Genomic DNA, 22,622 nt, shown 5'->3' with positions numbered 1-22,622 from the left:
AAAGAAAACACGAGGCGCTGAAGGCGCTCCAAGAGGTCCCCGCCGTTCAGAGTCTCCCTGTGGCCCGGGCGCGTCGTCCTAGGGGGCGGCTTCTGTCCTTGGTGTCCCCTTCTTAAAAATCCAGGCGCAGGCAGGCTGAGCTCGGGCGGCTGAGACACCTTCACGTGGCGGGGGAAGGGGTGACAAAGAGAGGGAGGCCCAAGAGATCCCGCTTGGCACAGGCCCGGGTCAGCACAGGGAAGAAGGCCCGCCTAAACCCGAACAGCGCGCCCGGGCCGGGCCCTAGAAGACCTCGCGCCAAGAGGAGCGGGATCCGGAGCTGCGCTGCGGCCTCATAGGAGCGCGGGGCGGGGCCGGGGGCGGGGCGGGGCGGAGCAGCGGCGGGCGGGCGCGCGGGCGGCGCGGAGGGAGGGTGTCGCGCCGAGGGAAGCGGCCCGCGGCGGAGGGAGGGGAGGCCGAGTCCTGGAAGCGGAGCTCCGCGCTGGGACTGGTTCCTTCGCAGCCATTTTCTGTCCAACCAAACAGCCGATTGGAGACGGGAGCCAACCAGGGCTGCATTGGAGGTTTGTGTCTCGCTTCGGCCAATGATCGCTCCTAAACCGACTCACTTTAGCTCGAATGAAATGTCCGTCTCCTCCCGGCGCCGTCCCCGCCGCCAACGCCGCCGCGGCCGGGGGCGCCTCGCCTCCCGCCCTCCCGCGCGGGCCGGGGCCGGGGCCCGCGCCTGCGAGGCCGCTCCCGCAGCGGGCCGGGCCGGGGAGCGGGCGCGGGGCCGCGGCGCGGCTCTTTGTGCGCCGGGCTGAGGAGCGGCGGGACGCGGGCCAGGCCGCCTCCCGCTCGCCGCCGTTGAGCTCCGGGCCCGAGGCCGAGGAGGGGCCGCGGGGCTGCGTCGGGGCCCCGCTCTCGACGGCTTCCCGGGCAGGCTCCATTTTGTGCGGGGAGCCGGCGGAGGGGCGGGAGACGCGGCGCGGGCCCTGGCCCCGTAGCCCCGGCCGCGGCGCGGGCCCCCGGGGGCGCCCCCCTCCCGCCCGCGGGGCTGTGGCGGGGCCCGGCGCTTTGTCTCCCCGCACATCCCGAGGGCCGCGCGGCGGGCGGGAGGCAGGCGTTGGGCGCGGGGGCCGGGGCGGCCAGGCGAGTCAGGGGATGCGCTCTGGGGGCGGCCTCCCGGCACTCGCAGGGCTGACAGGTCGCCCGGACCGGGCCGTGAGGCTGGGGCCACCCAGGCACCTGCGTGGGGAGGAAGGCATGGCTTTGGCTTCCCCGCAGTCTGGTTTGCGCGTAAAGAATGCAGCCATCTGGCGGCTTGCGGTCCCAGGACTTGCCCCGAAGGTGGGAAGGAAGCCCTTCGGATTGGACTAAGGTTTTAATCATTAGTGGTGGGAGGCGGGAGGATATGCAGGGCCTTAAGGAACGGTAGTCTTAGAGAACAAAGAATTACAGAGCACCCACAAATCATAATCTCGCTCAAAGCACTCTAACAGGATAATTTAAACAAGGTTAGGTAGCCTGCGACCTTTAAAAAAAATGGCATCCCACTAACCCGCATGGACCCCATAGTTCCGTGGTTCGTGCCACAAATCACTGGGGTGGTTTCATCTCTCTTAGTATGGAAACTAATCAGCAACATAAAGTGATGAAAGCAAACGGATCAATATCAGTGGCACTAATCAGTGGGGGTTTTATTTGTAAAGTATTGAAAGTTTAACCAAAATTCCTTAAAAGGCAAATTATTCCTTCCCTGCGCTGCTCTTGTATCTTAATTTAAGGATTACAGTATATTGATGCAAAACTCTGGTTGTTGATGCCAAAGAATGGAGGGTGGAGGAAGGGAGTACTGCTTTTCTTGGATACAAATTTGCATTTCCTCAAACATTAAACAGATGTATGCATTCCCTTGAGCTTTTACATATATCAACCTGCCCTTAAGAAAATACATACCATATGAAGTGGCCGTGTTTTTCTTTAATGTACTGAATCTAAATATATACTGAATCAACTATTTGGGTGAGGAAGTGTGGTGTGACTCCCCTGTCCATACCCCTCTCCCCCATTCCAAGCAAAATACATAAATATAGCTCCCATATTTTAAGTGTTCTGAGGGCTTATTTTTTCAAAGACACCCTTTAAAAAAATAACATTTCTCGTTACAAGGAAGGACTTTTCTGAGCAGTTTTGGGGTTAGAGGATACTATTAATATTTGAAAATAAATTATAAGTTACTTTTAATATTATAGCAAATGTCAAGCAGTCTTTGCTACCTGGACCCTTTTAGTGGCATTAAAAACATTCAATTCAGTGGCTACAATTTTTTCTGCTGTGTGCTAGATTTCATGCTTGGATGCGTATCAGTATGTCTTCTCCCTTTAAAATTAACACTGAAAGGATGTGTTTTTGTTTTGGCATCCTACCCCTCACCCATTTAATTGTTTCCTTTGAAAAAGAGAAGGGAACAAATGAGAAATGAAACTTGTAACACTGCAATTGATACTAATTTGTTCAGCTATTTATGCCTTACAGTGAGACTGAAGTGCTATTTCGATGCAATTTTAGTCAAAAATGGTGGTGCTTCAAAATTATAAATAAGGGTCTTGATTGTGTTGCTTTTTTGATATCCTCTCAGTGCAGAATGTATCTTCATTACAGTATAATCTGAGATTCTTAATTGGAAAGCGTTATATTCTCAGATAATTTTTTCCTCCTTTTAAGTGATAGAATGCCTAAATGTTACTCTGAAACATGTAAGAAAACCGCCACCAAAAAATTAAGTTGATAAGGGGTGTATTTGCATCTTGGGTGTTAATGTTTTAAGTGATTTAGATGTATAATTTTTGGCGTCTTGCGTATTATATAATTTGATCCCTATTTGGTGTATTGTAATGAATGTTTATGATGAATATGGCTAAATTCAGGGTTATGTTGGAAAATCCATTTTCTCCTTTCCCCATGGAATTAACTTGTTTGTAAGTTCTCCAAAATAAATCTTTCAAGTCAACAAACATTTATTGGATGATGCCTTTTTATACTATTTTATACCATGCACTCCATGGATTATGAATCGTAGTCAAAATTGTACATGCCCTCTTTAATTTTATGAGAAAAAAAGCCTGTAAGTGATACATTTATTATATTTTTTACTACTGATAGATGTTAGGTCCTAATAGATGTTTATCTTTTAGGTTGAAATCACAAAGATTAGACACCTTTTTAGACAGGTATTCTTCAGCACCACTGACAACACGGTTCTGACAGTATTTCATGACAGTAAGTATGTTTTACCATTTTGGTTGTTAATTAGATTTGAATAGTAATTGGCTGGAAATTATAACTGATTTATACTGGAGGTGCCTGGTAGAATGAATGCGTTTCAAGTCTAGTCAGACAGTACCTCTGCTCATTCCTGTTGCTTCCTTATTTTCAGCTTCTTGCATATATTATTTCCCATGGGTCCCTAAGTGCTGTTGAGGCTACAGGGTAACCTGTGCCGGCTGTAAAGGGGCTGTCTGTTTAGCCAGTTAATTGAATACTTAGGGGACAGTTATGCCCAGAATGGAAAATGCTAACTCTTAAGTGCAGTAGATGTGGGAAGAAGAAAGGCGTGATGGGCCTGGATACTTGGGAATGTCACAGAGGGATCCTGCAGACCTTGAACTGAGCCTTGAAATAGAGGGTGGGAGTGGATTGGTGAAGGGTATCACCAAAAGCAAAAGCCTGGTGGCAGGATGGGCAACTTAAGTTTAGGGGATCGGGAGTAGAGGTGCATGGTCCAGGGTAGATCTCAAAGGATAATGTAGGAAAGAGAAAGCACTTGTCCCTTCTGGATATTTAATTCTGGATGTGCTACTGTATCTCTAACCTGGGGCGGGCGTGTTACAGCTTTGGGCCAGCCATGGTTGCTTCACTCCTAAAATGAAAGAAATGCACTCAGCGATCCCTAAATAAAGCACATTCTAGCACAAAGATTTTTAACCATGAAGATAGAGAAAAGTAGGAAACAAGTTTGATTAGGTTAAATGTGCGATCTGCTCATGTGAAGTCACGAAAATGAGGTTTGGATTTGACACAGGAGGCCTTTAGGAACCTTTGAGAATAGGTTCAAGAGTATAGAAGTGGTGTTGTGGTGAGATTAGCCTTACAACAGTATGTTAAGATGGGCTGGGGTAGTAATCCAGTGGAAACAGGAAAGGGAAAGCATATCTAGGAGACATTTTTAGAGAGGTAATAGATGAGGTAGAGCTTGAAGGAGATGGAAGAACCCAAGATGATGCTGGTATATTTAGCTGGGCAGCGTGAAAGACTGGTATTCTTCTTAGCAGAATTACGGTAGTGGAAAGGGAAATCTCCCTCCTTGCCCCCTTGCAGGGGATGGGGGAAGGTGACTTTCATTTCCCAATATCTTAAATTTGCAGTGATGGGATATTAGACATGCTGTACAGGCATGGGTTGCTTGAGTGGCAAGCAGGATATTGGTTGTAGATTTGGAATGTATGAGCATAGAAGTGATACTTAGTGAGTTCATTAAGATAAGGGAAGAAAGAGAAGGAGAACCTTGGGTGATGTTAACAATTAGGGTGGGGAGGAAAGAATATCGCTTTGGAAATCAGAGCAGGAGAGAATTCCAAGCATAAATATATGTGGCCAGCAGTAGCCAGCACTACAAAGAACAGTCAAGTAGGATGAGGACAAGATCACTGGCAGCTTTGAAGAGTGGTTTCATTCTGGGTTGGGGTTAAAAAGTACATGTTCAGGAGTTTAAATAGGAATGAAGAGGTTTCTTAACAACTGTCAGGGCAAGAATGGTAGCTAGGCAAGGGTATGGGGCAGAATTAAGATTTTATATATCTCTGTGTACTTCTGTGTGCTTAATGAGGGAGACTAAGCATGTTTAAGGAAGAGTGAAGGAGCTGGTAAGGAGGATCGAAGATACATTAGAGAAGAGGAATCTTTGTATTTCTTATCCTCAGAGAGATAAAAGGAATGTAACCCAGAAAACAGATAAAAGGGTAAATTAAGAGAGAGGAATCTCTGCCTGGAAGAATAATGAGAACCGTATTTGAGGGGGCAGTATTAAGATTACATTTGTCGAGTTCTGACTATGTATCTTGCACTTTGCTAAGTACTTTTTAATACAATAGCTTCCTCATAGTAACATCACTTTAAAAATGGGGAAGCTGAAAACACAAAGAGAACTCATAAACGGGGAGCCAAGCTTCAAACCCACGGAATTGGTCCTAAGAGCCAGTGCTCCTCACCGTTGTCCAGGGTGCGCTTCTTTACCATCTCACAAACACCATCCTGGTTTGAGAAGCTAATTTCAGTGCTTTCAACGTATAATCAGTAGCCTTAGAATGTAAAGGGGACAAATTAAAGAAATAGGTGTAAGAACTACATGAAAAACTAGGCAGGAATGCTGTAGAGAGTAGTTGGCATCTGAGGCCCTGGATTTCAGTCCCATTTACTGTGTCACCTCATGCAAATTATTAGCCTCATGTACCTCAGTTTTCTCACCTGCGTCACAGGCTTGTGAACATTGCATGAGATATTTAGAAAGTGTTCAATAAATATAAACATTAAAGAGGGCAGTATTTGTTTGTGGAACAAATTATTAGCATAGTTTAAGTACGGCTACATAAAAAAAAAGAATAAAGATTTATTAGCTTAGCCCGCTACCTGTTTATTTCACATCATATTTTCAAAAATAATTCTGTCAATTCAACTAAATAATTAGAATAGTCATTAAAATGAATTTATTGGGATTTAACCACTCTTTGTCCATATTTATCCATTCCCTTGGGTCTAACGATTCATCATTGTCCCCTTGTCATTATCCTGCATGCTGTGCTCTTCCAGCCTCATTACCTGGGTGAAATCCAACACTTTCTCTTTTGTATTCTCGTATCAGGCCTTTCAAGTGTCACACTGGACATATTGGCACCACTGTAAATTCACGGTCATTAGCTTCAGCTAGGCTCTACGCTGTCCAGCATTCCCCTCCCTTTCCTCTCCCATTCTCTGTGGTGACAGCTGTCTGTCTCTCCAGCTGCAAGAATCCCAGCATTATCCTTGGTCTTCCTGTAGCTCTATCAGTCAATCACTGAGTCACCTACTAAAAAGCTGTCTAGTTGTTCTGCTTCTCTTGATCTCCAGCGCTCTCGCCTGGACCTGAGGCTAAAATGATCATTATCTTGCCTGAAGTCATGCCCTGACTACAGCATTATAGTCCTCACTGGTTTTCTGTGCCTGTTTGTGCTCCCCTCCAGGTCGGTTTCTGTACTGAACTCTAGCCAGAGGGATCTTTTTTTTTTTTTTTTTTAAATATGGTTTGTGCTCTTCTGCTTAAAACTCTTCTTTGATTTCCTCTTGTCCACAGGACACTGCTTGATCTAGCCCCTCCTTAGCTCCTTCCAATCCACCAGTACTGTATTTCTTGGTTTTCTCTGCCTGGAACATTTGTTTCACACCTTTCTTTTTGTCTGACTGATTTCTATTCACCTTTCAGTCTCATTTTCAATGTCATTTCCTAAGATAGCCTTTCTTGACCCCTCAGACTAGTGAGGTCCCTTTTGGAGTAAACTCACATAGCACATAACAAAACATCTTTGTTTTTCTTCGTACTTGGCACTAGCAATTACTTAATTATTTGTAATTATTTTAATAGCTATATATACCACCTACTGAGTATGCCCATTGTACTATGCTGTCTTTACATGGATTAGCTCCTAACCTGTACAGGATCCCTGGGAGGTTAAGTCTTGTTCTCATTCAGCTTGCTCAAGGTCTCATGGTAAGGGGCAGGGAATTCAAATTAGGTGATTCGATTCCAGAGCCTGTGTCCTGGAAGGACTAATAGGCTCTGTTCTCTACCCCTTCACCCTGCCTCCCAGGTTATGTAACGTTTGTCCTGCAAGCTGAGGGCAGAGACCTTGTCTGTTGTTGACAGCTACGTGACCAGCACATAGCATGGACCTGGTAAAGACTAAGCGCTCACTCAGTAAATATTTGTTGGCTGGCTTACTGAAAATCTACAGTCTGTTTTATAAATTTTTATAGGATGTTTTAGACCTAGAAAAAACCTTTGGGATGCATCTAGCAAGTTTTTTCCCATCATTCTTATATATAGGCGAATGGCTGGCATATTCTAGGCATCAAAGATTAGGCTGATTTATTGAGTGAAAGGTACTAAGTGCCATAGAGCTTTAAAGAACAGAACATTTGTTTTTGAATTGCAGAAAGGATAAATCAGAAAGATTCAAGGAGGATAGAGAACACTGGGATTAAAGTCTGGGGCAAGATTTTAATGGTAGAATGATAGAGGAAAGGAAGACAGAAGGTGTGAAATGATAGAAAGCTAAAACTTGTGGAACCGAAGACACATACAGTTAAGCAGATGATGTGCGGCTTCTCTTCAAAGGAGGGAGGATGAGATCGAATGTCTGTGGGGTACGCTGCGTGCCAAACACTGTCTTTAGCAGCTTTCTAGTCTTTATTTAATTCTGACAACTCTAGGAAATACTTGTATCTTCACTTTTAGAAGACTGAGGTTTAGAGAGGCTAATGCTGTTAGTCCAAATGATAATCTTGTTGCTAATTCCAGTGCATGACAAGATAATATGATTTAAACTTTTTCCCTTTAATACCTTTGTTTGTGTTATATTTCTAAATTAATTCATCTCCCAGATCCGCTTGGTTATTTGAACAGTGTCTTGCTCATAGCCAATTTTAAAAGATTTACGGTATCATGTAAACACTCGTTCAGGAAAGAATTTCTGTTATTCTTCCCAACCCACTGCCTGCCCTCCCCACCCCAATCAAAGTTTTGTTTCCAATTGTAGGTTCTGAAACAACCACTTTGGTCCTGTCTCCTGCACCTTGATCTTCCTTAGGTCATTGTAAAAGCTAGTCAACTCACAGCTATCATAATTGACCATTCTTTTATGGCTATAAAAAAAATCCATCATCATGTCTATTAAAGGATACTCTCCTAGTATGTTAGCATTTTAGAATCAAAATAGCATTTGATTTTCGGGCAATGTTTCACATTCATTTGTGTTAGTTTAAGATGGGGAGGGTGGTATTGTTATTTACATTTTATATGGAAATACATTTAATTGGCAGGGATGTTTATTTTCAGGGGATCGGTAGGAGAGTCAGAATCAGGTCACTGACTTTGTTTTTTACTTCTTAGAGGCTACTAAAAAGTATCAAATAGGTACCCTGTGTTCACAGATTATTAAAGGTCTGTGAATTCTATTTTCTACCCCCTTACAACAACTATATAAATTACAGAAATGTGTCTCTATCTACAATTATATTAGGCATCACAGTCAACAGATATATGAAAGAAATGCCATGTTATTGAAGACCTGAAAACTAGCCCAGTATTTTAATATTAAATAAAAATCCAACAGAGATGGAGAAGACATGTGTTATACAAGGACTGAAATTTTACAGTTAATAACATCAAGTTTATACTGGGCCCTGGGCCTTAATGAACGGTCAAATTTCTCTTTTTTGTTCAGCCTGAAAGTGTATATGAATTACACTTGATTTTTGCTATACTTTTTATACAGATAATGCATTTAAATTTTTTTCTCTCACGGATATCTTATTTTGAGTAGTAGTATTTGCAAAATAGAAAGCCTTCTAGAATCTGCCATGTTGGTGAAATTGAATGGAGCCAGTTCAGGGCTTATGATTTACTTTTTTCCAGACTTTCCCTCTTGGCATTCTTTTAGCTCTCAGCAAAATTAATTAAGCAGGCTTTCTTTTTTAAAATTAGGAATTTTAACTCTTATTCTTGTCTGTGCAGGTAATTTTCCTATCTTTATACACAGATCTTCCTGACCCCTCCTTTTTTTTGAGACAGGGTCTCACTCTGCCACTGAGGCTGGAGTGCAGTGGCGTGATCACGGCTCACTGCAGCCTCAACCTCCTAGGCTCAAGTGATCTTCTCACCTCAACCTCTCAAGTAGCTAGGACTACAAGCACATGCCACAACACCTGGCTAATTTTTTAATTTTTATTTTTTTAGAGACAGGGTCTCACTGTGTTGCCCAGGCTAATCTTGAACTCGTGGGCCCCAGTGATCCTCCCACCTCAGCTTCCCAAAGTGCTGGGATTACAGGCATGAGCCACACCTGACCCTGACTTGGCATGGGGAGAGAAAATTAACCTTTGACTAGAATCAAGAGTTTATGAGCTCATTCAAAACATGGGTGTACTTTTGGCTTGCCTAGGTACAGAATTGTGCAGGGAATCCACATGCTTCTTATATCAAGTAACAGTTTGAACGGAGATATTGTCTATTTTGGAACTTCTTTGAGAAAGCAAAGAAAGTTTGCAGCAGGAGCAAAAGGAAAATCAGGGTTTAGCTGGAGAGCTGGAAGTGATGGATACAGGTAGATTCCAGTTGATGACTTAAGCTGATTTTTTTTTTTTTTTAAGAGACAGGTTCTCACTACATTGACCAGGCTGGTCTGGAACTCTTGAGCTCAAGCAGTCCTCCTGCCTCAGCTCCTGAGTAGCTGGGGCTACAGGCGCGTGACACTGTGTCCAGCTTTATTAAGCTGATCATCATTCCAGGGATAAATTAGGTTGTAAGTCAGGGTTGCCTGTGGTACTATATTTGAAGATTATGCACTTGAAAAGAAAGGCATATGGTTTAGGTTCATTTCCTTGTCGTTATTGGCCTTCTGCTTATCACTTAGGGAAGATGGATAGGAAAATCTTGAATCCTGGACAAATTGTGGGAAGGTTTCCAAATCAAGAAATATAGGCTGTTTGTGGTGACTGATGCCTGTAATCTCAGCATTTTGGGAGGCTGAGGTAGGCGAATTGCTTGAACCCAGGAGTTCCCAACCAGCCTGGGCAACATAGCAAAACCCCATCTCTACTAAAAATACAAAAAAATTAGCTAGGCGTGGTGGTGCATGCCTGTAGTACAACTACTCTGGAGGCTGAGGTGGGAGGATTGCTTCAGCCTGGGAGGTTGAGGCTGCAGTGAGCTGTGATCATGCCACTGCACTCCAGCCTGGGCGACAGAGTAAGACCCCGTCTCAGAAAAATAATTAATTTTTTAAAAAAGAAATACAAATTCTCTTTTAGTAAGCTTAAGGCTATGAAAAGTATAATTGACCCATCATCCTGTGACAGTTTATAAGTGTTGAATCTGTTACGTTTGTTAGTACTTTGAAAAGTATTGAAAACCTGTTTTTCTCCTCATAGATGGATGGTGACAGTTCTACAACAGATGCTTCTCAACTAGGAATCTCTGCAGACTATATTGGAGGAAGTCATTATGTTATACAGCCTCATGATGGTAAGCAAGCCACAGTTAGAACCAAATTCACAAGATGAAGCAAGTTAGAAAGTGGACATTTAATTAATACGGTGTTCTAGGTTACTTTTGTCTTTATAGGAAAATTTACAGTCTTGTGTTACAGTTCAATGAGAACGTCTAAAAAGGCGTACCATGCTATTTCTATTAGAAATAGTCTTCAAAAGAATGAGTCCTTGAAAAGATTTTTACTATAAAAATACACCTTGTCTAAAACCTGTACAGTTTCTTTTGAAATTTGTTACCGACTTCCTGTTTAAATGTTAAATATGAGAAATTTATAATCAATTGATAGGGTAACTAAAATAATTATTTAGAGGGTGAGTTAAATTTCTAGCTATTGTATTTCTTGCACTTTTATTTTTGGTTTTCATTCAGTATTAACTTTGAACTATGTCAGGTATTGGAATGGTAGTGTTGGCTCGGTGTGGTGCTCATGCCTATAATCCCAGCAGTTTGGGACAGCAAGGTGGGCAGATCACTTGAGCTCAGGAGTTCGAGACCAGCCTGGGCAACATGGTGAAACCCCACCTCTACAAAAAAATTAAAAAATTAGCTGGGCTTGGTAGCATGTACCTGTGGTCCCAGCTACTTAGGGGGCTGGGGGCTGAAGTGGGAGAATCACTTGAACCTGGGAGGTAGAAGCTTCAGTGAGCCGTGTTTGCACCACTGCACACTCCAGCCTGGGTGACAAAGTGAGACTCTGTCTCAAAAAAACAAAACCAAAAAAAACCCAAAACGACAGTGTTATGTTGGCCTATCAGAAATAATTTACTTTTGTGGCATTTTGATTTGTAAGAAGAAAATTTTTTTTGAGATGGAGTCTTGCTCTGTCGCCCAGGCTAGAGTGCAGTGGTGCAGTCTTGGCTCACTGCAGCCTCCACCTCCTGGGTTCAAGCGATTCTCCTGCCTCAGCCTGCCCATTAGCTGAGATTACAGGCGCCCACCACTATGCCCAGCTAATTTTTTTTATTTTTAGTAGAGACAGGGTTTTGCTATGTTGGTCAGGCTGGTCTCGAACTCATGACCTCAGGTGATCCACCTGCTTCAGTCTCCCAAAGTGCTGGAATTATAGTCATGAGCCACCATGCCTGACCTGATTTGTAAAATTTTTAAAAATTGAGATACATTTTTAGAAGAAACTTGCCAAAGGGATTAATTTCATCCTGAAACAGATATTCAAATAAATTAATTCTGATAACATCATTTTAAACACACAAAAACGTAAATTGAATCAACTTAGGTGCCGTGCCTACTTACTTAGTACATATGAAGAGTGGGCAGTTTACTTACAGGATACTGCATTTAGTCATAAAAGGATGTTATTGGTACTGCACAAGCTTCAGTTATAGCTAAATTTATATAATTCACAAAGTCACTTGTATGAACAGTTGGATCACTGCTATAGCTTTGTTCAAAAACTAGTTACATTAGTAATCCAACTGGATCAGTAATATTCAAGTCCAATTTTTCTATTCTTTATAGAATTTTATATAAACTTTATATAGACAAGACAACTTTATATCAACTTTAAAAAAGTTTTATATAGACTTTTACATAAATGAGTTTATATAAACTTGGGTTTGGAGAAACATACAACCTCTTAATCTAGTAATATTGAAATAGCCATAGGTTACAGTCTGTAAGTTTTATAGCTAAGTCATGCAATAAATACTTATGAGTACCTACTCTGTGGAAGGTGCTATACCAAGCTGTAGGAAACACAAAGCTGATTCATGACATCAAGTAGCAAAAATCTAATAGGAGAAATGAGGAATAATAAAAGTTCTAAAACTGTGTAAGAGAAAAGGCATAGAGAAACACTTATATTTTATGAAAAGATCATTTTTGAAGGTGCTATGAAGATGTTATTTGAGATTTTTGGAGAATGGGCAAGTAGGATTTTAGCGGATATATTAGAGGATAAAAAGCATTCTAGGCAGTGAATCTGAAATTAATAAAAAAAGTTCAGTTCTGGCTCTGTAAAAATTATGAAGAGACTTGCTATCCTAATCCCTAAATAAGGGTTAAGAGATGAACCAGAATGATTTTATTCTGTGGATCTTTTTGGTAGTGTTTTCTATCTTGAAATAGAAATAATAAGAAGCTTTAAACCTAAATATTTTTATTTCTTTAGATACTGAGGACAGCATGAATGATCATGAGGACACAAATGGTTCAAAAGAAAGTTTCAGAGAACAAGATATATATCTTCCAATAGCAAATGTGGCTAGGATAATGAAAAATGCCATACCTCAAACGGGAAAGGTAACGTAAAGGAGAAATTTAACTAAGTTTTTACAAGGGAAACACGAAACTACATAAATTCATAGGTCATGGGTACAGTTAGCTGCTGATTTCAATCAGGCTTTCGGCAAATCAAATATTTCTTTCATGTCTACATACACAGTTACTGAATGGTGTCCCATTTTCAATTCTGTCATGTCCCTAAATGTTCTCCCCTCTCCCACTTATTGGAGGCAGATAAAATAGAATTTAGACTGTTTTTTTTTTTTTTTTTTTAAAGACAGAGTTTCACTCATGTTGCTCAGGCTGAAGTGCAATGGTACAATCTCGGCTCACTGCAACCTTTGCCTCCCAGGTTCAAGCAATTCCCTTGCCTCAGCCTCCCGAGTAGCTGGGATTACAGGCATGCACCACCATGCCCAGCTAATTTTGTATTTTTACTAGAAATGGGGTTTTTCCATGTTGGTCAGGCTGGTCTTGAACTCTTGACCTCAGGTGATCCGCCTGCCTCGGCCTTCCAAAGTGCTGGGATTATAGACACGAGCCACCGTGCCTGGCCCGACTGTTTTAAAAAATAGGTACGTTGTCAGAACTATCAGGTTTGGGTGTATGAAGCTGTAACTTTTTTTTTTTTGAGACGGAGTTTCACTCTTGTTGCCCAGGCTGGAGTGCAATGGCACAATCTCGGCTCATCGCAACCTCTGCCTCCCAGGTTCAAGCGATTCTCCTGCCTCAGCCTCCCCTAGTAGCTGGGATTACAGGCATGTGCCACCATGCTTGGCTAATTTTGTATTTTTGGTAGAGACGGAGTTTCTCCATGTTGGTCAGGCTGGTCTCGAACTCCTGACCTCGGGTGATCCACACACCTCAGCCTCCCAAAGTGCTGGGATTACAGGCGTGAACCGCTGTACCCAGCCTGAAGCTGTAACTTGCATAATGTTGCAGCAAATTTAGGTTGTATTGGTCTGATATAGATGTAATAAGAATTTTCCAAAACAAAACTCAGCGGCTCGGGACCTGGGGTACCTGCTGTAGTCACGAGAGACAAGCGGCAGCCTGGTCGGCAGTGAGTAGCCTGCAATATTCAGCCGTGGTTACGATGAGTTTACCCCTCAATCCCAAACCTTTCCTCAGTGGACTAACAGGAAAGCCAGTGATGGTGAAACTTAAGTGGGGAATGGAGTACAAGGGCTATCTGGTATCTGTAGATGGCTACATGAACATGCAGCTTGCAAATACAGAAGAATACATAGATGGAGCTTTGTCTGGACATCTGGGTGAAGTTTTAATAAGGTGTAATAATGTCCTTTATATCAGAGGTGTGGAAGAAGAGGAAGAAGATGGGGAAATGAGAGAATAGCATCTTTTGTTGGGGATTTTTTTTTATATATATATTTCTAGACAATAAAGATTTGTTTTTCAAAAAAAAGAATTTTCCAAAACAAATTCTGGTATTTGGAAACAGCTATTTTTACGTAATTATAGATACCAAGATACATTTAAACTGATACTTTTTTTTTTTTTAAGTAGTTTTGTCTTCTTAGAACTTTTAAAAACTCATTGTTACTGCTCATCACTTGGTCTGAATTAAAATTCACATGTTTTATATCATTTTCTATTGGTAATTTTTCTGTCATTTTATAGTTTAAAAAGACTTATGGAAGTAATAAAGCTTGCAAATAAATATACTATTAAAATACATCACTAAGCCTAGAACTTTCAGTTTGAGAATTTTGTCCTTATGTTTTAAGGGAAAAAAAGCACAAATGCTGATTATTGCTTACATAGGCTATGGCTGCCACTGGTCAGTACCGTAGCCACAAGCCATGTGCTCAGAAGTACCTGAAATGTGGCTGGTCTGAAGGGAGATGTGCTGCAAATTTGAAACACCAGATTTTGAAGACTTAGTGTGAAGAAAAGAATTAAAATTTCTCATTTAAAAATTGATTCTATGTTTAAATGGTAATAATTTTGATATATTGGGTTAAATATATTAAAATTAATTTTACTTTTTTTTTGATATGGCTACTAGAGAATCTAAACTTACATATGTGGCTCACATTATATTATCTTGCTTGACTGCATTTGTGCAGTTCTTGCTTACTTTCTCCAGTATGTAAAATAGGCGTGGCAGTGAAAGACAGTGTGTTTCAGCAGGGATTTTGAGTGGTATTGCTGTTACAGGTGGTTTTGTAGTTGCTTGATTAATCCATTGGAGTTTCATTTTTAGACCCCCAGACCCTTAAGGGAAAAATTGTTTTTATAATGAAGTGGCAGATGTGTGCTTCTTTAGGCAGGCTTTTTAGTAAACTCAAAACCTGTATCTGACACTGTGTATCCCAAATAATAAAAAAGTCAGTCACCATATATTATTATTTCTCTCTTTTCCAAGCTTTTTGTGAATTCACTTCTCTGCCCTAGCAGAGAAGTGGTACCTAAGTCACCCACAAAATATGCATGGTGGAATTGATTTTCCAGGGGTACTGGGTTAGTAAGAGTTTTTATCCTCTGTGGGGTGGTAGGAACATCCAGTGATTGCTGTTTTATATCTTTTTAAATATTAAAAAAATTTTTTTGAGATGGAGTCTCACTCTTTTTGCCTAGGCTGGAGTGCAGTGGCTCAATCTCAGCTCACTGCAACTCTGCCTCCTGGGTTCAAGCAATTCTCCTGCCTCAGCCTCCTGAGTAACAGCAATTACAGGCACCCGCCACCATGCTCGGGTAATTTTTTGTACTTTCAGTAGAGATGGGGTTTCGCCATGTTGGCCAGGCTGATCTCGAACTCCTGACCTCAGGTGATCCGCCCACCTCAGCCTCCCAAAGTGCTGGGATTACAGGCATGAGTCACCGTGCCTGGTGCTCTTTTATATCTAAATTAGACTTGTTTTCTGTAAATAGTTGTCAAGGCTTCTTTCAGTTGTATTTTAGTTTTTATTGTGACTCAGGTGTGGACTTTTGATAGCACACATTGTGTTAATGTTACAACATATATTTATGAGATTTAATAGTCATCAGGTGAAGATGTGTTCTTCTGAATAGGCTTTTATTTTTGTAGGTTGTTAGGAAGGTGATGGTTATAGTTTCTGTAATTTACCTATGATTTTCTCTTCAGATTGCAAAAGATGCCAAAGAATGTGTTCAAGAGTGTGTGAGTGAGTTCATCAGCTTTATAACATCTGAGGCAAGCGAAAGGTGCCATCAAGAGAAACGGAAAACAATCAACGGAGAAGATATTCTCTTTGCTATGTCTACCTTAGGCTTTGACAGTTATGTGGAACCTCTGAAATTATACCTTCAGAAATTCAGAGAGGTAAATAAAATGTCTCCCATTGTGCTTTTTTTTTCCCTTCTTTTTTTATTTTTTTGAGATGGAGTATCGCTCTGTTGCCCAGGCTGGAGTGAAGTGGCAAGATCTCGGCTCACTGCAACCTCTGCCTTCTGGGTTCAAGCAACTCTCCTGCCTCAGCCTCCCGAGTAGCTGGGACTACAGGCATGTGCCACCATGCCCGGCTAAGTTTTGTATTTTTAGTAGAGACGGGGTTTCACCATGTTGGCCTGGCTGGTCTCAAACTCCTGACCTCAGGTAATCTACCTGCCTAGGCCTCCCAAAGTGCTGGGATTACAGGTGTGAGCCACCATTCCCGGCCCCCTTTGTGCTTTTAAGAAAATAAGAGATGTTATTTACTTCAACTTTTTAAATGTATTATTTGTTTAAAAAATTCATTTTGTAGTAAATTATGTAACATTTCTCAGAATTATTTAATTGCTTATATCAGCAGTCCCTAACCTTTTTGGCACCAGGGACCTGTTTTGCGGAGAGCAATTTTTCCATGGACTGGGGTCAGGGGAGGGGTGCGAGGGGCAGATGGCTTCAGGATGAAACTGTTCCACCTCAGATCATCAGGCATTAGTTAGATTCTCATAAGGAATGCATAGACTAGATCCCTTGCATGCGTAGTTCACAATAGGGTTCGAGCACCTATGAGAATCTAACATGGCCACTGATCTGACCGGAGGCGGAGCTTGGGTGGTAATGCTGGATTACCAGACCCTCACCTCCTGCTGTGTGGCCAGGTTCTTAACAGGCCACGGACCCTCATCAGTCTGCAGCCTGGGGTTTGGGGATCACTGACTTATATTACAGTACTTAAATAGTAAGTCCTTTCTTTTTCCCTTTGTTTATTACTAACTATAGCATAGTTATATAATGATTTAAAGCACAGACTTTGGATTCAGACTACCAGGGGGCTGAAGCCCAGCTCTGCCACGTGCAAATTCTGTGGCCTTGGACAGATTATTTAATTACTTTAGGCCTTGGTTTCCTCTTCTGTAAAATGAGGCTAATGAGTACCTATATCATAGAATTATTGATGGGACTAAATAAATAATGTTCAGTGCTCATTAATGTTACTTCTTGCTGCTATTGTTAATTTAAAAGAAGTAGCATTAAAAGTAGTAAGGTTGGAGTCTTACAGATAATAAAAAGAGGAAGGTATAATCATGTCTTTCTTATTATTGATTGAATTCTTCTATTCTTCTTAGGTTTATCTTTGCTTGTAGGAATGGATTTTGTGAAAAGGAGTTGAGTTTAGCATATTTATTTCCACATGCCAACTTAGGTGTCAGATTCACATTACTTTCAAAATATATTCTTAATATCTTTAGTGTTTGAATCCCATTAAATTAGTGATTTTGCATGGAATGATTGAAGTAGGAAAAGAATGTGTAAATTCCTGACAGTATTTTTACAAATCTTCAGTATCATAGGAACCTAGAGGTATTTGGCCAAACTAATTTAGGAATTTTTAACTCTCAACTTGCTGCAGTACTGCCCAGTTGACTGAGAGGCATATATATACTTAAGTGATCACTTGGATCATTTGTAGATTTATAGGCTCAATATTGGTGGTATTTTGCAGATTTCTTCATCTGTAAGTGGAGTTCTCTTACCCCTTTGATATGGTGTGGAATTAGAATAATTTATTTTTATCTGTACTTTGTTTTCTAGGTCATTACTCTGTCTTGTTAATGATTACAGCTTATATTAGAAGTTAGCCTTTTGAAAGCATTCTTCATATGTAATTAACCAGAAGTGTTAATAAATACTCTGCTTAGAGTTTGTAATAATAGAAGCTCCTAATTTTAGGCATAAGTAAGCATTCGTGTTTGGAAGACAATTTCATTTGAATATCAGTGACTTTTTTTTCCTTCCTCAGGCTATGAAAGGAGAAAAGGGAATTGGTGGAGCAGTCACAGCTACAGATGGACTAAGTGAAGAGCTTACAGAGGAGGCATTTAGTAAGCATTCTTATAATACAAGTCATGTAGATTGTTAGCAGTGATTCATACTAAGTGTCTAATGGTATTTTTGGAATGTCAGCACTGAGTATTTTGACAAAGCACTATTTTAAATAGTTCTTATCAGTTCATGCCCTTTTATTTGAAGTCAGTGAGTGATAAGTGTAGAAAAGTTTAATTCTGTAGACATGATAACCTTTCATTGATAGTTCTGACTGAGTTCCGTAGCCCCTAGTTTTTGGTGAAGATTCATATGAGATAGGAATATTAAGGAATTGTAGTTTGTAATATAAAATCTTATGATTTAAATAAATTTGAACTCAGTTTTTTTTTTTTTTAATTGAGTATCATGTTTTCATATTGGTGAAATAAAAGGGCTATGGTGAGTCAATTTCTCATTATATATATTTCTCATATGTAAACTATATGCTGCTCAGTTATATGTTGCTCTCAGCCAAACATCATGGTGTAGTGTAGTTTAATCATGAATCAGAAACTTCATCTAGTCTGTCTAGAGATTTGTACACGTGGGCAGTTAGCTAAGGTACATGTTAGAGATAGGAAAATTGAAAAACGCAATATAAAATAATGTGGTTTTTAGGGAACATTTTTTAAAATGGAAAATTGGAGGATTTATTATTTTGTCCAAGACTACATCATTGATATGGGGCAGAATTATAATGAGACATTAATGGTACAACCTTAAGATTCAGCCCAAGAAAGTAGATACAGTTCTTTTCCCTCTTTAACTAATTTTTTTTCTTTCAGCTAATCAGTTACCAGCTGGCTTGATAACCACAGACGGTCAACAACAAAATGTTATGGTTTACACAACATCATATCAACAGGTACAGTCCTTTATATTTTAAACGCTTAAAAAATTTGCTTGTATTGGCAGGGCCCTGTGGCTCACACCTGTAATCCCAGTACCTTGGGAGGCTGAGGCGGGTGGATCACCTGAGGTCAGGAGTTTGAGACCAGCCTGGCCAACATGGTGAAACCCTGTCTCTACTGAAAATACAAAAATTAGCCAGGTGTTGTGGCGGGTACCTGTAATTCCCGCTACTCAGGAGGCTGAAGCGGGAGAATCGCTTGAACCCCGGAGGTAGAGGTTGCAGTGAGCTGAAATCACACTACTGCACTCTAGCCTGGGCAATAGAGTGAGACTCTGTCTCAAAAAAAAAAAAATTTTTTTTTTTTTTATTATACCTATTGATATAGTTAATTTCAACACATTATGAAGGACCTGATAAAGAAGGTTATTAAAATTATGTTTTCTCAATATAGATAACTGTATATAGTGTTCTCTTAATAGTTAAAAATAAGCATATGTTCATATTTCCATAGGAGATTTCTAGAAAGATACACAAGAAATGGGAAGGAGACTTACTTGTTACTGTCTTTTTATTCACTGAATTTTTGTAATATGGATATTGTACTTTTAATCTCCTTTTCTTTAATTCTGTCCAATTTAAATTTTCTAATCTTAGATTTCTGGTGTTCAGCAAATTCAGTTTTCATGATCTGAAGAAATGATGGAATGGGGAGTGTAGAGAAATGAGAGTCTGTATGATTCTGGAACAGAGACATCAGAAGGAAAGACTGGTGAAAAGATGTATCTTTGTATATTAATAGCTGTAATGTAGCTTCCTGATGCTTGACTAATTGAGGTGTTAATTCTGACTTGAGAATCTTTTTCATGAATGATTTTAAAGAAAAATTTGGATTTTAAAGGTATTAAAATATTTTTGTTTTGTACGAGAGTTTGTTGCTCTGTATGACTCCTGTATGCATTGTATATTGCAATTTATTACTGTCAGAGATTTGTAGACAGTTTCTTATTTTCATATTGAATCATGTTACTTTTGTAATTCAAGTAAGCAGCTGGGTTAATTCATGATGTTTGCCCTTTTAATAAAATATAAGGGTAGAGTTCATTTTGAATGCAAGTTGCCTTTATTACAAATTTGAGTTTGTCTTGGTTATACCTTGCATGATAACCTAGCTAGATTTCTAGCATTTGCTGTATTTATTAAAATTATTTTTTTTGGTAAAACATTAATAGTTTAAGCAGCATCATTTTTTTGAAAAATGTAATTGAATAAGTGTGAATGCAGAAGCAAATATTGTCTGCCCTGTTAAACTTGGTGCCCGTTAACAGTGTTTACACTGTTCATCGTGCCTGTTAATGTAGTTTTAGTTATTGGAGCTTTTTTAAGACTAGATTTGGTTTTGAGTTACATTTTTAAGAATGTTGGAATACATTTAAGTTTAATGTAGTCCTAGTGCTCTTGAAATGGTGCCCCTTTCATTTGGTACATGATTTTGTTTCAAATCATATCTTCAAGTACTATAGTATCCTCTTACAGAAGAGGAATTTTATAGTCTGATGGTAAATGTCTTCATTTTACCTTTTTAATTGAAATGTCAAGTTTCCTGTTACACTATGGAAACCAAGAAACATCAGACATCATTGCGTGTGTAGACCTTTTGCATGGGTGAGTGAATGAAATGGAGAACAGAGTGAGTGCTGTGAACGGTGTGAAGCAGAAGCTGCCAACTTCTAGTGTGTTGTCTTCATCTTTGCAATAAACTAAACTTAGATAATGTAACTTTGTATAATTTAGTAGTATGTACTCGGATTGTTTCTTTTTGAAAAGTGAGGATTTGTATTTTCTCAGCTATTCTTTTTGGTGTTAATTAACTTGAGGGTTTTTTTTTAAGTTTTTAATATCAAAAATTGCTATTGTATAGTTTGCCTAAAAGGAAGTTGGAGTGAATATCATCTTTGAAGGACACTCAGATTTATAAGGTCGAAGCAATTTCCCAGATATAGGCTGAATAGAAACATTTACTTTGCCAGAAGGACCATTAGGAGTATATTTGGGCTAATCAGAGGTTAATAATGCCCTCATCTCCTACTATCCATTTAAAAAGCAATCTTCATTATAGTAAATTCAAATAGGAAAAAATGGGGGAGTAGTTAAGCAAAATCAACAATCATCCTACTATGTTGAAAGAACCAATGTTAATATTTTGATAAATATCATTTGTCCGTTTACTTTGCTAAATATGTATATTTTTATAAAAATGGGCTCATATTGTGCATACCGTTTTGTAACCTGCTTTTTTCACTTAACAATATATTGGGAACATCTTTTCCAGGTCATGCATAGTCTTCTGCATCATTTTTATTGGTTTATTATTCTGTTGTATGACTCAACCATAATTTATTTAATCTTCTACTGGATATTTTGACTATTTACATCTTTTCACAGTTATAAACAGCACTTCACTGAATCTCATGTACATCCATGACTGTTTTCTTAAATTCTTAGAATTGCTGGGTTACCAAATATGTAAACTTTTAAGGCTTTTGATACTTCGTTATGAGTGTGTTTTTGAGATATTTTCCACTTGATCCAAGCAGTATGTCACTATATAACTGGTAAAAGCACTTGGTCTTTGATTAACAGATACTGTCTCTAAAATTAGTTTACAGGTTAATATATGTTCAAGTAGACAATGAAGATAAAAAAGGAATTTGAGGCCAGGCACGGGGTGGCTCATGCCTATAATCCCAGCACTTTGGGAGGCTGAGGCAGGCAGATCACTTTCAGGTCAGGAGTTTGAGACCAGCCTGGCCAACATGGAGAACCCCCTGTCTCTACAAAAAATACAAAAATTAGCAGGTTGGTGGTGCACACCTGTAGTCCCAGCTACTCTGGTGGCTGAGGCATTATCCCTTGAACCTGGGAGGTGGAGTCTGAAGTGAGCCAAGATTGTGCCACTGCACTCCAGCCTGGGTGATACAGCGAGACTCTTGTCTCAAAAAAAAAAAAAAAACCAGGAATTTGAGTAAATTTTAAATTAGTATATACTACAACAAATTTCCAAACTTCGTAATTTGCTAGTACTGCTAACTAAAACTTTACACCAGGTAAAATCAGGTCACCTTTGTTTGTATTGACTTCATTGTTGTTGGACTTCATACTCTGATGGGAAAGAAAATGGACATTCTGAATGTGTCAGGTGTATAATATCCTAATTTATGCTTGTCAGAGCTGGGGTCTGTGTCTTCCTTGGCCCATGTTGCATTTAACTGAATGTCATGTTTTCTTCTCTGAAACTTATGTATGCAAGCTCCCATGTTAACCTATTATAAAAATGCTTTTTATAATTTTGTAAACATTGCTTTCTTGAGTATCTAAGAGAGAAATGAGTTTCCGTGAGTTCCAGGTAGAAGACAGGGACTTAGGTAGTTTCTGTCTTAGGTAGCTTCTATTTATCCGTCCTCATTACCTCACTCTAATAGAGATGCTTTAAAATCCTCGAGTCCGGTGAGGATTGTTTTTTAAATGCTGCCTTCCTAATGTCACATACTTTGGCATGACAGTGTTTGAAGCTATTTGTATTTTTTCCCCTCCTACACTGTATGACGTGTGCAGTGTTTTCCTTTCTTCAAAAGCATGCCTTATTGCCTGTTTTCTGGGTTGCCTTAGTGAGTTAAAGGAATATCAATTAACTTTAATAATTCTAATTGAATATAGTAATGAGGGCCTAATTAACAGGACTTCTACAGCAGTAGAAATTAGGCATGAAAAGTGGAAAGAATAGTTTCTCCCATTTGCTAAGAATGAAATCTTGCAATGCAAGATTTTAAAAAAATATTTTCTCTTAAGGAAAATTGTTATTTTATCAACAATCTAAACAAGATGATGTTTGTTGCTTTATATGATAAAAT

The 22,622-nt window shown here is 39.8% G+C and overlaps 2 protein-coding genes across 9 annotated transcripts; both read left to right on the top strand.

Moving 5' to 3' along the window:
• Nucleotides 1–419: 419 nt before the first annotated feature.
• Nucleotides 420–22,058, top strand: NFYB (nuclear transcription factor Y subunit beta). 8 transcript variants are annotated; one of them, XM_021923344.2, is made up of 9 exons: nucleotides 435–563; nucleotides 3,177–3,261; nucleotides 6,882–6,966; nucleotides 10,222–10,315; nucleotides 12,471–12,601; nucleotides 15,693–15,890; nucleotides 17,797–17,878; nucleotides 18,647–18,726; nucleotides 19,369–22,058. In XM_021923344.2, exons 3-9 carry the CDS (start codon nucleotides 6,958–6,960, stop codon nucleotides 19,399–19,401), a joined length of 627 nt encoding a protein of 208 aa, XP_021779036.1. In that variant the 5' UTR covers nucleotides 435–563; nucleotides 3,177–3,261; nucleotides 6,882–6,957; the 3' UTR covers nucleotides 19,402–22,058. The 8 variants fall into 8 exon arrangements, 7 of the variants coding, with proteins under 7 accessions (XP_003907118.1, XP_021779036.1, XP_009179831.1 ...); XM_021923345.2 differs by lacking the exon at nucleotides 435–563 and adding an exon at nucleotides 1,227–1,329; XM_003907069.4 differs by lacking the exon at nucleotides 6,882–6,966 and having other exon boundaries at nucleotides 420–563.
• LOC103876025 (small nuclear ribonucleoprotein F-like) lies at nucleotides 13,475–14,009 on the top strand. Its single transcript, XM_009181564.4, has one exon. It carries the CDS (start codon nucleotides 13,680–13,682, stop codon nucleotides 13,938–13,940), a length of 261 nt encoding a protein of 86 aa, XP_009179828.1. The 5' UTR covers nucleotides 13,475–13,679; the 3' UTR covers nucleotides 13,941–14,009.
• Nucleotides 22,059–22,622: the final 564 nt, after the last annotated feature.

The sequence above is a fragment of the Papio anubis genome, chromosome 9 (assembly GCF_008728515.1).
Source record: "Papio anubis isolate 15944 chromosome 9, Panubis1.0, whole genome shotgun sequence".
NCBI classification, from domain to species: domain Eukaryota; kingdom Metazoa; phylum Chordata; class Mammalia; order Primates; family Cercopithecidae; genus Papio; species Papio anubis.
Note: the sequence above shows the minus strand (reverse complement) of the source record. Positions and strands in the feature narration are given on the sequence as shown.

What these genes read in the sequence shown, in the direction of transcription:
- NFYB (XM_031651118.1), top strand. Translation starts at nt 619, where the DNA reads ATGAAATGTCCGTCTCCTCCCGGCGCCGTCCCCGCCGCCAACGCCGCC.
- LOC103876025 (XM_009181564.4), top strand. Translation starts at nt 13,680, where the DNA reads ATGAGTTTACCCCTCAATCCCAAACCTTTCCTCAGTGGACTAACAGGA.